Source organism: Leptopilina heterotoma, unplaced genomic scaffold (assembly GCF_015476425.1).
Source record: "Leptopilina heterotoma isolate Lh14 unplaced genomic scaffold, ASM1547642v1 Lhet_60, whole genome shotgun sequence".
NCBI classification, from domain to species: Eukaryota; Metazoa; Arthropoda; class Insecta; order Hymenoptera; family Figitidae; genus Leptopilina; species Leptopilina heterotoma.
Genome location: NW_025111138.1, coordinates 2998244 through 3012861, shown reverse-complemented (window position 1 = coordinate 3012861; position 14618 = coordinate 2998244). Strand labels below are relative to the sequence as shown.

Below are 14618 nucleotides of genomic sequence, written 5' to 3'. Positions count from 1 at the left end.
AAAATGGTTTCTGCGTGATAATATAATAATGCTTATCAGTTCATCAAGCTCTACACGCACGAACATTATCGATCACAACGAAGCAGCACCACCAGCAGCAGCAGCAGGGGACTAAATTCAAAATATCCACAGCAGTGGCTCTCGATCAAGAGCAAAGCCAGAAGAGGGGTCTCTCCAAATATTGACGTACAGTAAAGAGCAGACAAACAGAGGCAAAACTATTTTCGAGCAACTTCCTCTACTGGGAAGAGATGGTCGATAACAGCTGTGTCTCTCTGATAACTATAGAGGGAGTATTATGCTTCCTTTCCACTGCAAGAAAATGTTTCTTTTTTTTCATGTAGAGAAAAGAAGAACGATTTTTCTATATTTGTCTATATTCGTTTTTACTCTCTTCGTTTTACTCTCTCTCTCTCTCTCGCTTACTCCCCTTTGGGGGTTCACGATGTCGCTTCCAGTGAACCCATTGATAATGTATGGCGATATCGATCCTGCCATGGCGATGTGCACAGCACTGGATTATAGTAGGGGTCTCAACGCTTCCACGTATTATTTAACTTCGTTCCAGGTTATACAGCAGGGTTCGTTTTTTCCTTCATAACCGCTTTTCCTGCTATAATCATATTCTCTCTTCGATTACACTCCGGGAAAAAAAAGGGAAAGACAAACTTGAAATTTATTATCTGTTTCTTCCTTTTTTTTTGCTTTCAAGAAATTCTTCAAGTTCTGAAAAATTACTATTTTTCATAATAAAACGAAGGTATTCTCTTTTCAGAAAGAGTGGAGAAACTGCCTCAAAAGATAATTAACAATTTCTTTTTTTGGATAAAGTACTTGTGAATTATTCGATTTTGGTATTTCTGAAATCGAAAGAAACGAAGAACTGGGAAAATTAAGTCTTGGATCAAAAGTTTGCGATTTTTAAGGAGCTGAATGAATTTTCGGAGTTTCTCTAAGACTATCAAAATTGAGACAAAAAAGGTATGAAAACGTCGCGACGTTTTGATACCTTTTTTGTCTCAATTTTGACAGTCTTAGAGAAACTCTGATTTCGGAGTCGGGAATATGGTGACCATTGGCGAATGGCTTATAGCCTAAGAGTCAGAGCAAGCAGAGTTTGTGGAATGTTCGATGGGTTTTTGTTTTGCAAGAGAGAGAGCCGGCTCGTAAATTACTTATCTCGGGCGACACGTGGAAGCCGTATCAAAAGGTGGGGGTGAGGAAGAAAGAGAACACAACAAGTTGGTCGGTTGCCTATCAGAGAGGAGGAAGAAGGAGAGAGAGAGAGAGAGAGAGAGAGAGAGAGAGAGAGACAAAACACACACAATCAGTGTAAAAGCGGCGTGCGAATATTTGTGTGTATGCACCACAAACGCACAAACTGACACACAGGTGGCCCTGTGCGTGATTGTGTACGTACAGCTTGCATACATAGACACCATTGACCGGGATATCGTCTGTCCTGAGATGAATGAACCGTTACGTCACGCACTTGTACTCTGTGAGTTCCCCTCGACCCCCTCGTCATCTTCCTCTTTCCCCATCGCCTCCACCTCCTCCACATCTCCTCCCTCTTCTCTCCTCTTTTCTCGACGTGCTCGCATTATATTATGTAGTGGTGCACCATACACCAGCCTCCTTCCTTCCTTCCTTCCATCGATTAGCAAGGGCATTCCACGGCCGCTATAGTTTCCGACAAGGGTCAATGTATTCGCAGTCCGCAGACGGCTGCGATAAACTGTGGGAGGAGGACAATTGTTTCGTCGTGCACTACTGGTACACATTTCTCGTTGGATTATCCAAATATTCAGCTATAGCTCTCTCTCTCTCTTTCTCCTTGACTTTCATTCTTCCGTCAATGCTTTTCTTCCGACATTCGGCTTTTCATCTCCCTCTCTCTAGTCTTAAAAATCGTGAGGGGGATTTTCAATCTTGTCGGTGCAAAAATAGGCTCATGTTTATTCCGGTGACAGACTCAAGTCAACAGGTGTCATTATGTCAGGGTTGTTGTGTTCCTCTAAAACCCCAAGGTGATTTATACACACGACATTCTCTCTCTCTTCTCTCCAATAGCTCTCTTTTCTCCAACAGGTCTCTTTTCTCTCTTTTCTCCAAAATACGGATTGAAACTTCCACATCGAACCTCCAAAAATTGAACACCAATTCCTTTTTTCTCGGATTGAAAACTTCCACATCGAACCTCCGAAAATTGAACACCAATTCCTTCTTTCTCGGATTGACAACTTCCTCATCAAAACACGAAAAATTGAACACTAATTCTCTGGATCGTTTACCTGCAATCTCAATTATAACAAATTTTAGCACCTTCGACAGAAATTTACTGGAAAATAATAGTAATTTACTAAATTAGCAGATGGATATCAAGAAAAGTGAAAACGGATATTAAGAATAGAAGAAAACGGATTGTCTTTTTTCCGAAAGAAGAAAATTAACTAAGACTAAGATACGCAACTGTTCTAATCAACAAGTTCGGATTTTTTATTGCACCCCAATTTCGAAATAGTTTTAATTATTCTAAATTCCATAAACCAATGATATCATTGACGAGCAAAAAGTATTTGGACTTTTGATAAAAAAAAAACTGTCTAAATTCGTACTAGCAAACAGACTGCACTAATTTTATAATTATTTCTCTAAAGTTTCTTTGATTTAACAAACAAATTTTTTTAAATTCAAACAGAAAATTTGTCTGAAACCAAAAAAGGCCGGTAATTTCTCTAAAATTTCTTTGATTCACCGGACAAATTTCTTGAATTCAATAAGAAAATTTGTCCGAATCCAAAAAAAACACCACTAACTTCTTTGAAATTTGTTTGATTTAAAAAACAAATTTCTTGAAATCAATCAGAAAATTTGTCTAAATCAAAGAAAAGATCACTAATTTCTTTTATTTAAGGAACAAATTTCTTGAATTCAAACAGAAAATTTGTCTGAATCAAAGAAAAAATCACTAATTTATATAGAATTTGTTTGACTTAAAGAACAATTTTTTTTAAATTAAAACCTCAAAATTTGTTTAAATCGAAGAAATTTTCTTTCAATCAAAAATTTTTTCCAATGAAAGAAAACAAATTTTCTTTGTTAAGTTGAAGAATTCAGTTTCTTAGAATCGTTTTCTTTCGTTCAAAATAAATTTTTCATTCAAACAAAAAGAGAGTTTTTGATTCAAAGGAAAATTTCTTTGATTTAAAAGACTTTTCTTTGATTTTGTCAAATTTTCGGGTTTGAATTCTTTAAATTATTTAAATTCTTTAAATCAACGAAATTTTACCATTTATATAAAATCAGAGATATTGTAATCAATTTTTAAAAAATTGTCAATTTGTTGTAAAAAATTCAAAGAAATTATTAACTTTTCCTGACAAATTTGAAGAAAATGTTAATTTATTGCATCAAATTCAAAGAAATTGTCAATTTTTGGTAACAAACTCAAGAAAATTGGTAAGTTTTAGTAACAAATTTGTAAAAAATAATTAATTTTTGACTAACTAATCAAAGAAATTTTATCATTGATGTATAATCAAATATATTTTAATCAATTTTTAAAAAATTGTCAATTTGTTGTAAAAAAATGCAAAGAAATAATTCTTTGATTGTAATTTATCATAATTGTAGTTTGTAATTTATACTATAATTGTAATTGTAGTTTTTAATTTGTATTGTAATTTGTATTATAATTGTCATTGTTATTTGTAATTTTAATTATAATTTAATTTAAGAAAAAAAAAAAAATTTCTTTGATACAAATAAATTGTTTTTGAATAAAATAAATTTTTTTTAATCAAATTTTTTTTTGAATCAGAATAAAATTAATTTACAATCGAATAAACAAGCAAATGCAAATGATTTCTTTAAATCAACAAAAACTTAATGGACTTTTTACTAATTTAAATTAGTCCACTTTGAGAAAAATTAAGAATAGAGGAAGAAAGAGAGAAAATAAAGAAAAATTCCGATCTACATAGTGTAAAATACCATGAGTGATCGTTCAAAAATATTCGATATTTTATGAAATGCTAATTACCTTGAAATACTATCTTAGTATTTTCTTATAATAGAAAAATTCAATTAAATTAAAATTTTAAAAAAATCACATTTTCTCAAAAGCACAAGTCTTTGGGAAAATAATAAGATTTTCTTTAAGCAAACTGACTTTGCTTAGAATCGAAAATATTCAAACAGAAAAATATTTTAAAATTCGTCTGAAAATCTTGTCGGAAAATTTTCGAAAATTATCGCAAATATGGAAAAAATACCAAATATCTTTCACTTGCTCAAAAAAAATCGAAAATTCATTTACATAAACTCGAATGCGAAATTTTATGTGCCCATCACCTGCCGTCCCCTAGTAATCAAATCTTAAATGGCGATTCTCCTTACTCCTCAAGTTTTTCTCAAATTTTTCCATTTTTCTCCCCGACTTTTTGTAGTTATAAATTTTCAATGTTTTATAAGAAAATAAAAGTACCTATTTTCGCCAAACTGCAATAAGAAAGCAGTAAAGAAAGAAGTTGACTATAAGTCAGTCAGCAATAAAGAAAGAAGATGACTATATAAGTCAGCAATAAAATAATAAACCGACTATAAGTCAATCAAAAATAGAAGAATAAACCGACTATAAGTCAGCAATAAAATAATAAGCCGACTATAAGTCATCAATAAAATAATAATCCGACTATAAGTCAATCAGAAATAGAAGAAGAAACCGACTATAAGTCAGTCAGCAATATCGATTAATTAGAAGTGAAAATAAATTAAAATTAATTATATTTAAATTAAAATTGTAATTAAAATGAATTAAAATTTGTAATTTAAATAATTTTCAATTTTAATTTTTTCATTTAAATAATTTAAATTTAATTTACAATTAAAATGTATGTAAATACATTTTAATTAAAGTGTAACTTTAATGCAAAAATTTGAGGATATTAAATTTTAGGATTGATGAGAAACATCAAAGCATTATCCTTAAAATATTAAATTCATTAATTTATATAAAATTGCTTTCACTTTAATATGTACAAATTCGTACAAGATTCTAAATAATATTCACCTGTTTACGATTTGGTCCTTTGTCAAGCAGCCATTGTTCTCGAAATGAGATTTTAACCCTCGATCATGGTTTCTCGAGGTTCACGTCCAGTTTCTTTGAGATTAGGATATAATTTCGCCTTCATACCGTCCTCACTCAATCTACCACAAAATTCCGGAGTTTTATTTTTGGGAGCACTTCTCTGTAACCAGATATCCAAAAGACTCTTCTGTCCGTACAGTCCTTTTTGCAATTTTACAGGTGCTGATGAAACAGGTGGCGGTGACATTGGCGAATCTGTCGTTGCTCGTATAACTGTCGATCGAACATTTGGCTCCTCTTTCCCCAATCTAGATAAATGGAATTTGTCTTTTACAATTAGATCTCTTAGCCGATTGCTAATTACTCAATTAAAATAATGACTTAATAATAAAATACTTAATTATAATAAAAATAAAAAAATACTTAAAAATAAAAATAGTAAAATACCAAAAAATGAAAAATAAAATACCAAAAAAATAAAAATAATAAAATACTTGAAAACAATTTAATACGTAAATTGAAGACAATAAGAAGACTTAAATTGAAGATTGGTAAGAGTACTTAAATTGAAAACAAATAAGATTTATGACAAGAAAGATGTAGAATAAAAAGGACAAATTTTTAAAAATGAAAGAAGAAACAATTAATCTAATTTTAATATTACAGCGTATCAACTTGCCCATCCAATTCGCGTAATGCCTGATCCAATTCCACTTTATCTTTGTCATCCTTGTTTCGAACTTCGAGTAAACAGTTGAAAACTTCGTTGTGAGCAGGTGAATTATTTGCGTGACCCTTTAAAAATGTTTCGAGTTCAGTGAATAAAAGACGATAATGTTCTTCACGTCGCACTCCACCTTTTCCCCCTCGGCCACCGCCGATACTCGGTAATGGTAATGATTCATGTTTAGCTTCCAGTTGAAGTAAGCCAAAAATAATTTGTTTACATTGCAATACTTCATCTTTCGTTAATTCATCCTTTACAATCAAATCTGGCAGCGGATCCACAACCTATGAATAAATTCAATTTTTTTCATTCCAAATAATAAAAATACATTTAAATCGATTATTAGAAATATATTTAATTAATTTTAACTAATTTAAATTAATTAAATTAATTTTTAATCTATTTAATTAATTTTTAATCTATTCTCTATCTATCTTTTATCTTATATCTAATCTTCTATATTATTAATCAATGTATTCCGGTAATCTATTCGCAGTTTGAAGTTAGTGTTTTTCGTTTACTTTTTGCTTCCTAATTTTTTTGATAATTTTTCTTATTTTAATGTTTTAAATTTTTTAATTAATGAAATTCTAATTTAATGCTACGAAGATTAAATAATCAAAAAATTAATTAAACCAAATTGTTTTCAAATAAAAATATTTCTTTTATAATTTTCAATCTGAAATAATTGAATTCTTATATAAAAAAATTCATTTAAATGTTTCAAAATAATTAAATTTCTGCATAGAATATTATAATTACCATTTTTTTCTTTAAATTGAATTTTTTCGAGAAATTGTATTGGAATTTTTTTTTTAAATAATTGCATTGTTTCGAGAAATGTTAATAATTAAGAAAATAATTGAAATCTTAGTAAAAATGTTATTAAAATTCTACTAAAAATTAGTGAATTCTTATAAGAATTTTACCAAAATTTTTCAAAATAATTGAATTTCTGCGAATAATTTCATTAATTATGAAAATAATTTAATCCTCATAAATACTTTCATGAAAATTCTTCAAAATAATTAAACTTTTGAAAAAAATTTTATAAATTATGAAATTAATTGAATTTTTGCTGAAAATTTTATTAACACTTTTTTTAATACTTTAATCCTTTCGAGGAATTTAATTAAAATTGTATTGAAAATATTTCAATTCTCATAAACAATAAAATCAAAATTTTTCAAAATAATTAAATTTATGCGAAGAATATTTCATTAATATTATGAAAATAATTCAATTCTCATAAATAATTTCATGAAAATTTTTTAAAATACTTAAATTTCTTACGAAAAATGTAATTAAAATCTTTAAAAATAACTTAATTCCTACGAGAAATTTAATTATAATAATATTAAAAATGTTTAAACTCTTATAGTGTTCTATCAAAATTTCTGCGAAGAATGTTATAATAAACATTTTTTTCTTTAAATTAAATTTTTTCGAGAAATTGTATTAGAATTTTTTAAAATAATTGCATTCGTTCCAGACATTTTAATAATTAAGAAAATAATTAAAACCTTAGTAGAAATTTTATTAAAATTCTTTTTAAAATTAGTGAATTCTTATAAAGAATGTTACCAAAATTTTTCAAAATAATTGAATTTCTGCGAAGAATTTCATTGATTATAAAAATAATTCAATAACTTATAAAATAATTTCATGTTAATTCTTTAAAATAATTAAATTGTTGAGAAAAATTTTATAAATTATGAAATTAATTGAATTCTTGCTGAGAATTTTATTAAAATTTTCAAAAATAATTTAATTGTTTCGAGGAATTTAATTAAAATTGTATTGAAAATATTTCAATTCTCATAATGAATGGAATCAAAATTTTTAAAAATAATTGAATTTTTTTGAGAAATTCTGTTAAAATTGTATTGAATTCCTGCAAAGAATTTTATTATAGTTTTTGAAAACAATAAATAATAATAATTAATTAGTAAATTTGTGAATTGATTTGTTTTTAATTTTGAGTCAGAAATTACTCCAAAATTGACATTTGCTAGTTAATTTAATTAATTTTCAATTAGTCTAATTAATTTCCATTCAATTTAATTAATTTTCGAATAATTTAATTAATTATAATTCTATTTAATAATAAAATATTTCTAAGAACTATCTCTGAAAAATTATTCTTATTTAACTTTTTTTATTAAATGAACTCTTTACCTGTTTTAAATTAAACATCAAAGTATTGGAAATAGTAATCGGCCAGTACTTTGTGTGTCTTTCTAATCTAGCTCGCATTTTCTCCGCTGGACCATCGACGTCAATAGAAGTTCGCTTTAGAGGCACAAGCATATTATTTCGCATTAAAGTTCCGAAATCCTGAAAGTGAGTTTAGATTTAATTTTAAACTATTAACTTGAAAATGATTAATCAATATATATATAAAGCATTATTTAGTGACAAAGGAAGTTACCAAGTGTTAACCATATTACGGAACAAAATTAGATTTTACTTTTAAATAATTATATAAATCGATTATTTATTTTTATTAATATATACTTATTTTTAAATATAATAATATATATTTTTTAGATATACATAATCGATGTATATAATATATTATTAGCATCTATTAGTTATTTCAAAAATATTAATTCAAATAATCCACAAATTCTGAATGTTCAAATGAACGAAACTTTTTGTCAAAATTATTTTTTTTAAATTATTGATTATCTTAATAAACAATAACGAAATTGAACATTTAGAATTTTTATAATTTATCTCTTAATACTTGACGTATTGCAATACAATTTTAATTTGAATAAGAAATTTATTGCAATAAAATTTTAATTTGAATAAGAAATTAATTGCAATAAAATTTCAATTTGGAGATGTAAATAAACGTTCAATTTGAACGCTCAGAATTTTTGGGGACGTTAATTCGAGAACTTACTGTTATTCTATAATCTGTGACTCTTCCACCGCAACCTTCACTAATCGAGGGAGGATCTTCTAAAACACTTCTAGACGTTGAAAGTGTATGAATAAATATTTCACCACCGTGAGCGGCCAGCAGATGTGATATCGATTTGCCTCCACTTTTTCGCACCATTTCTAACATTACGGATCGACCGTTTAATAAAAAGTTAATCAAACATGATGAGGGTCTACTGTTTACATCCACTGGCGTAATTCGATGCATTGATGTGCAATTTTGCATTTCCAAGGCACTGCAACCTCGCGGCGTGCACCATTTTAATGTTATTGTTTCATATTCAGAGCCTCCCTCAAATCTTCGGAAAATTTTCATCAAAGCTGTATCCTGAGGATTTCCTGCAATTCAACAATATTTATCATCTGCAAGTTCTGAACGTTTATATGAACGAAATATTTTTCGTTAAAAATATTTTCATAAATTACTCATTGAAATAAAAATTAAAAATCTAAATTAAACATTTAGAAACTTTATTATTTTTTTTATTCGTGACGCAAAAATATTGTATTAAAATTTAATTATGAAGAAATTAATAAATTTCCTTCATTTGAACGTTCAAAACTTTGAGAACTGAAGAATTTTAAATTTAAGTATTAGTATTTTTAGAAACCAAAAGTATTAATTTAAGTAAATAGAACAAATTTAACTTTTAGTTTATTTTCAGAAAACAAAAGTATTAATTTAAGTAAATAGAATAAATTTAACTTTTGGTTTATTTTTAGAAAACAAAAGTATCAATTTAAGTAAATAGAATAAATTTAATTTTTGGTTTATTTTTAGAAAACAAAAGTATCAATTTTAGTAAATACAATAAAATTGTATGAATTGTAAACAAATAAAAAAAAGTTTATTTTCAGAAAACAAAAGTGTTAATTTAAGTACATAGAACCTTTCAAAATTGCAGTATGTGCGGCGGACGCGTGGAAAATTTCGACATCATAATTTGCCGAAGAACTTGCATTTTGTTCCTCCTTCATAGGAATTCCTGTGACTGTTGTACTCGCCAAATCGTAATGAGCTAGAATTAAATGAGACAATTTACAGTGTAAACTTGGAGCCTTCATGGCGTGAACTTCCATCGTTAGAAGAGGCGAAACCTAAAACAATTTCAGTTTTTTGTTTCATTCTAATATTAAGATATTAAGTTTTAATTCCAATAATTAAGACATTATAATGATCCACAAGTTCTTTGTTCAAAAAAACGAAATATTTCTTAAAAATAAAATAATAAATAAAATAAAATCTTCCCGAACTTTTAATAGAAATCCATGATTTTTCCCTGACCTGTGGTAACCCTTATAAATTACTGATTAAAAAAATATATGAATGTTGAAAACTTAAATTTTACATTTAAAAACTTTACAATTAATTTTTTTGATGGAGACGCAAAATTATTGCAATATTTAATTTTGAAGAAGTAAATAAATTTTGTTCATTTGTACGTTCAGAACTTTAGGATCACGATACTTAATTATCAAGATTTATAACAAAATAGCAAGAATTTTATACTTTACCTCTCTTGGAGTTTGACTAGTAACCTGAGATTCTACATTGTTGGGAAATATATTAAGAATAACCAAATGACAATGGTTTATCGGTATTAATCTGAAACAAATTAAATTTTAAACTCTAGCATTTGAATTTTCTAAATAAGTGCTAATAAAAGTAAATTAATTAATAAAATTGAAAATTGATAAAATTAATAAAAATTGATAATTGTTAAAATAAATAAACTTGATAAAATTAATTAAGTAACTAATACCTATCGGAAGACAAGGCTATTTTATTTTGCTGTGCCAATTCATTGAGGAAAATATTTTCCAAACTTTTCATATTAATATTATCCCTAGCACTTGTAATGCAAATAACTCGTCCTCTATTTAAAAGTTTGCTAGCATTTTCATTCAAAGCAGATCTTTTTTCCTGCTGAATGTCTGACGATTCAGTTAGAGCCTCAATTGCAACTCTTAAACCATGAATTACCGAAAAATCAGCTCCTGGCTGATGAGTTCTAGGCGGTACTCCAATTATCGCCATGCCATTCATTATCTGAAAATTTTTCTTCATTAGCAACTGTACATTTCAAAAAATCAAAATACATTTTTTCTATTTAAGAAAAAGATTATTACGTGTGAAAGATTCTGTTGCAAAGAACTCCAAGTATTTAAAATATGTGCCGCATGATCACTGACAACGAATCTGACCTGAAATTTAAATATTTTTTACAAAAACAAAGTTTTGTTGTACCTCAAATAATTATCATTACATACCAATTTTCCGGTAGGAAATAAATCCCACACAATTCTGCAATATTCCATAGATGATTCTACACTCGTTGTCCATAGTGATTTACAAATTGGTGCCAAGGGAATTAGATTTTGACCTCTACTTTTTAAACAATCAAAATCTAAGGGACTTTCGGTAGAAATACCGAAATACGGTGTGTGATCTAACACAAAAACTGTTTTATGATTTGCAGGATACATTTTGTTATAACATTATATGTACAACTTTTCTATTTAACTATTTTAAACTTCTTTTAAATATAAAAATGTACTTGGTTTGTACAATAGAAATGTCAAAGAAAATAAATTCTTTTTAGGTTATGTTCGACAGTGAAAGTCGTGAAAATATATCATTTTTCCTAAATACTTTTCTTCCACTTCATTATTTCATATGTTTATGACTTTTGCTGATATTAGAAAAGCTTAAAAGCTTCAATAATCTAAGATAAACTGTACATTTTGCAATAAATTAAAAACAAAACAAATAAACAAAATTCGACAAGATTTTGTGACAATGTTTTGACTCGGACTTGCACTGACTTTAGTAGTTGTCAATGTCGGAAAGCACTGGGTTTATTTTTTCCGGTATTTGTGTATAAAAACGATGGAAAAAAATTAATGATTGATAATTTTATAATAAACGGAAAAAATGATTGTAACGATTGTAAAAGTTTTAAATATTTAAAATGAGTTATAAAATTGTATATTTTAATTATTTTAATAAGAGTACTTTTGATCTGTGTTGTTCTTTTCTTATCAACTTCCGGTCATGGTCCAACTAATGAAGGTGCGTCTAAAGCCTGATCCATACGATTCGATCAGAGATATTTAAATATTTTGAATAAATTTTGTAAATTTTGATTGAATTACGCTTGTTTTAATCCAAATTTCTTAATTTAAAAATAATGTTTTATTACTTTAAGTTTTTCTTAAATAATCAATAAGTTAACCCGAAATTAAGAATTAATTTGAAAGTTCGCGGACAAATTATCCAAAATGGCGTAAGCGGATGTTACTTTCTAGCGCGAGTGTGGGGGAAGTACAACCTGCTTTGTTTCCTGTCCATGAACAATTCTTTTCCTTAGGGAATTCTCCTTGTGGCGTCACGACGTAAGTTTTTCTCGTTATTTTTAAAGATATTGTTTAAAATATGTAGTAAAGGAAAAATTGCTTATAATCTAGAAATTGTAGGAAGAATTTTCTTGTGAAGTACTATATTGTTTTAGTATAAAAGACTTGTATTAACAGTGATATTTACCAAAACACTGTGCCTCAAGCACGTGGCACAAAATATACAAGAATGAGGACTTTTAATTAACAATATTCGACGTGTTTTGAATTTTTCCATATTTTCAAAGTGTCTGAAAATCATTTTGAAGTTTGGACTTATTTTTCCAGTTAATATTTTACAAATGTTGACGAATTAGACAAATGTCAAAAGTTAGGTTATGTTCGAGTTATTTTAATGTCTTGAATGTCTTGCTTTTCCGTACTGACGTTAATTTAATTTTAAATTGTTTAGTTTTTTTTGTTGTTTAAATTTAAAGATAATTTATAAATTTTGTATTTTGATTGTTTGTTTTTGTATTTTTTAAAAATTCTTATTTATTTCAGGTTAACTCGTAATTTAACCATAACGTTAAAATGTCTGGAGATATTGAAGCATTAGCTCTTAAGGAGGATGATGTTACAAAAATGTTGGTTGCCGGTACCCATTTGGGTAGTGAAAATGTAAATTTTCAAATGGAGCAGTATGTTTTTAAGCGCCGTGTCGATGGTAATTATAAATAAAAAATATTCTTAAAAATATTTACGGGGTGGCCACAAGCCAGTAAAGTCAGGGAAATTGAGAAAATTAAGACTTTTTTCAATTCAAAAATTCAATTTTGTCAAGAAAATTGATATACTGAAACTTGTGACCACCCTGATTTACTCCAAGGCAAAAATTTGATTTTTTTGATAAAATTTAGATATTTATTGGCGATTGCAGGTGCTGGTATTAACATAATAAATTTGAGAAGAACATGGGAGAAACTTTTATTAGCAGCCAGAGCTATTGTTGCTATTGAACACCCAAGTGATGTTTTCGTCATCAGTTGCAAGCTCTATGGTCAAAGAGCAGTCTTGAAGTACGCCAATCACACTGGTGCAACACCAATTGCAGGACGTTTTACTCCTGGTGCATTTACAAATCAGATTCAGGTATATTTCACTATTAATTTAACTATTACTTCAATTTTAATGAACTTAGGATTTCAACGTTAATTAAACTTATTTCTATTTCAATGAAACATTTCAATTTCGATGAAACTTGTTACAATTAAAATTTTATTATTTCAATTTCTCTCAAACATGAAGAAACTCCTTTGTCCAGAATGCAAATCTGTTGGCAACAAATGGCTTAATCTTTTCTGATAAATTACAAAAGTTTATTTAAAATTTTGATAGTTATTTTTCTGATATTTTATTAATATTGAGGGAAATTTTTAAGGCTGCTTTCAGGGAACCACGTCTTTTGATTGTCACTGATCCAGCAACAGATCATCAACCCATCACTGAATCCAGTTACGTTAACATTCCCGTTATCGCTTTCTGCAACACCGATTCACCATTGCGATTCGTTGACATTGCAATTCCATGCAATAACAGAAGTCCGAACAGCATTGGTCTCATGTGGTGGCTCTTGGCGCGTGAAGTTCTTCGTCTTCGAGGTTCCATCCCACGTGAAACCAAATGGGACGTTGTTGTCGATTTGTTCTTCTACAGAGATCCAGAAGAGGTAATGAATTTTTATTCCCAACTATTCAAATCCTTATAAATCTAAATTTGGATAGAATATTAATTTACAGAGATATCTAAATTAGTAGAAATAGAATAATTAAAATAGAAATATAATTAATATGATGATAAACCCATGTCCAGAATATAAATCTGTTGGTACATATGGCTTAATCTTTTCTGAAAGTGAATTTTTTTTCGGTTAACTCTCTAAATTCGGTTTGAACAAAACTAATTGTTGTAAATTTTTGTGATAGGCTGAGAAAGAAGAGCAAGCGGCAAAGGAAGTTACTGGACCAGCACCAAAAGAATTCTCAGCTGCTGAACCCATTGCTTCAGCCGATGGTTGGGGCAATGATGTCGAAACTGGTCCAGCCGTGACTGAAAGTTGGGCTGATGATGGTGCCCCAGCTGCTGCAGCTCCTGCCGCAGCCGCTCCTGCACCAGCACAACCTTTCGTTGCCACCGGTGAATGGGCTTCCCAGGTAATATTCTTCCCCTAATTTTATTCAAATTTCAATTTTCTTATCAAGAAGTCTTTGAAATAACAAAGATTTGAAAAAGACTATAAATAAAATTTGAAATAAAACAATTATTTCTTCAGGTTCCTGGACAAGATGAATGGACTCCAGCTCAACCCGCATCAGCCCCAGTATCCAGCTGGGGAGGTGGTTCCACTGATAAGTGGTAATTTTACATTCTTTGCAATGTTTAAAATTTTTATTACAAACAACAACTTGTAAAGAAAAAATTAATAAAAAAAAACAGAAAAACCTAATT

General features: G+C 28.5%; 2 protein-coding genes across 9 annotated transcripts in view; one reads left to right on the top strand and one right to left on the bottom strand.

Moving 5' to 3' along the window:
• The window catches only part of LOC122509499 (integrator complex subunit 13), a 94767-nt gene extending 83160 nt beyond the window's left edge, over window positions 1-11607 (bottom strand). For 4 of the 8 annotated variants that reach the window (XR_006302361.1, XR_006302364.1, XR_006302362.1 and 1 more), the window contains exons 1-9: window positions 11046-11607; window positions 10905-10979; window positions 10538-10824; window positions 10290-10380; window positions 9665-9872; window positions 8734-9113; window positions 8001-8159; window positions 5760-6106; window positions 5075-5403 (exon numbers count right to left, since the gene is read on the bottom strand). Coding sequence is in view for 2 of the 8 variants with exons in the window: in XM_043623621.1 (XP_043479556.1) it covers window positions 5127-5403; window positions 5760-6106; window positions 8001-8159; window positions 8734-9113; window positions 9665-9872; window positions 10290-10380; window positions 10538-10824; window positions 10905-10979; window positions 11046-11261 (2040 nt within the window). In the remaining 6 variants the exon portion in view is untranslated. Of the gene's footprint in view, window positions 1-1828; window positions 2302-4983; window positions 5404-5759; window positions 6107-8000; window positions 8160-8733; window positions 9114-9664; window positions 9873-10289; window positions 10381-10537; window positions 10825-10904; window positions 10980-11045 lie in introns of those variants that run through there. The other 4 variants (XR_006302366.1, XR_006302365.1, XM_043623621.1 and 1 more) reach the window with 4 other exon arrangements.
• Window positions 11608-12061: 454 nt separating this feature from the next.
• On the top strand, window positions 12062-14616 carry LOC122509292 (40S ribosomal protein SA). Its single transcript, XM_043623235.1, has 6 exons — window positions 12062-12170; window positions 12675-12837; window positions 13051-13262; window positions 13552-13839; window positions 14096-14323; window positions 14443-14616. Exons 2-6 carry the CDS (start codon window positions 12705-12707, stop codon window positions 14527-14529), a joined length of 948 nt encoding a protein of 315 aa, XP_043479170.1. The 5' UTR covers window positions 12062-12170; window positions 12675-12704; the 3' UTR covers window positions 14530-14616.
• The last annotated feature ends 2 nt before the right edge of the window (window positions 14617-14618 follow it).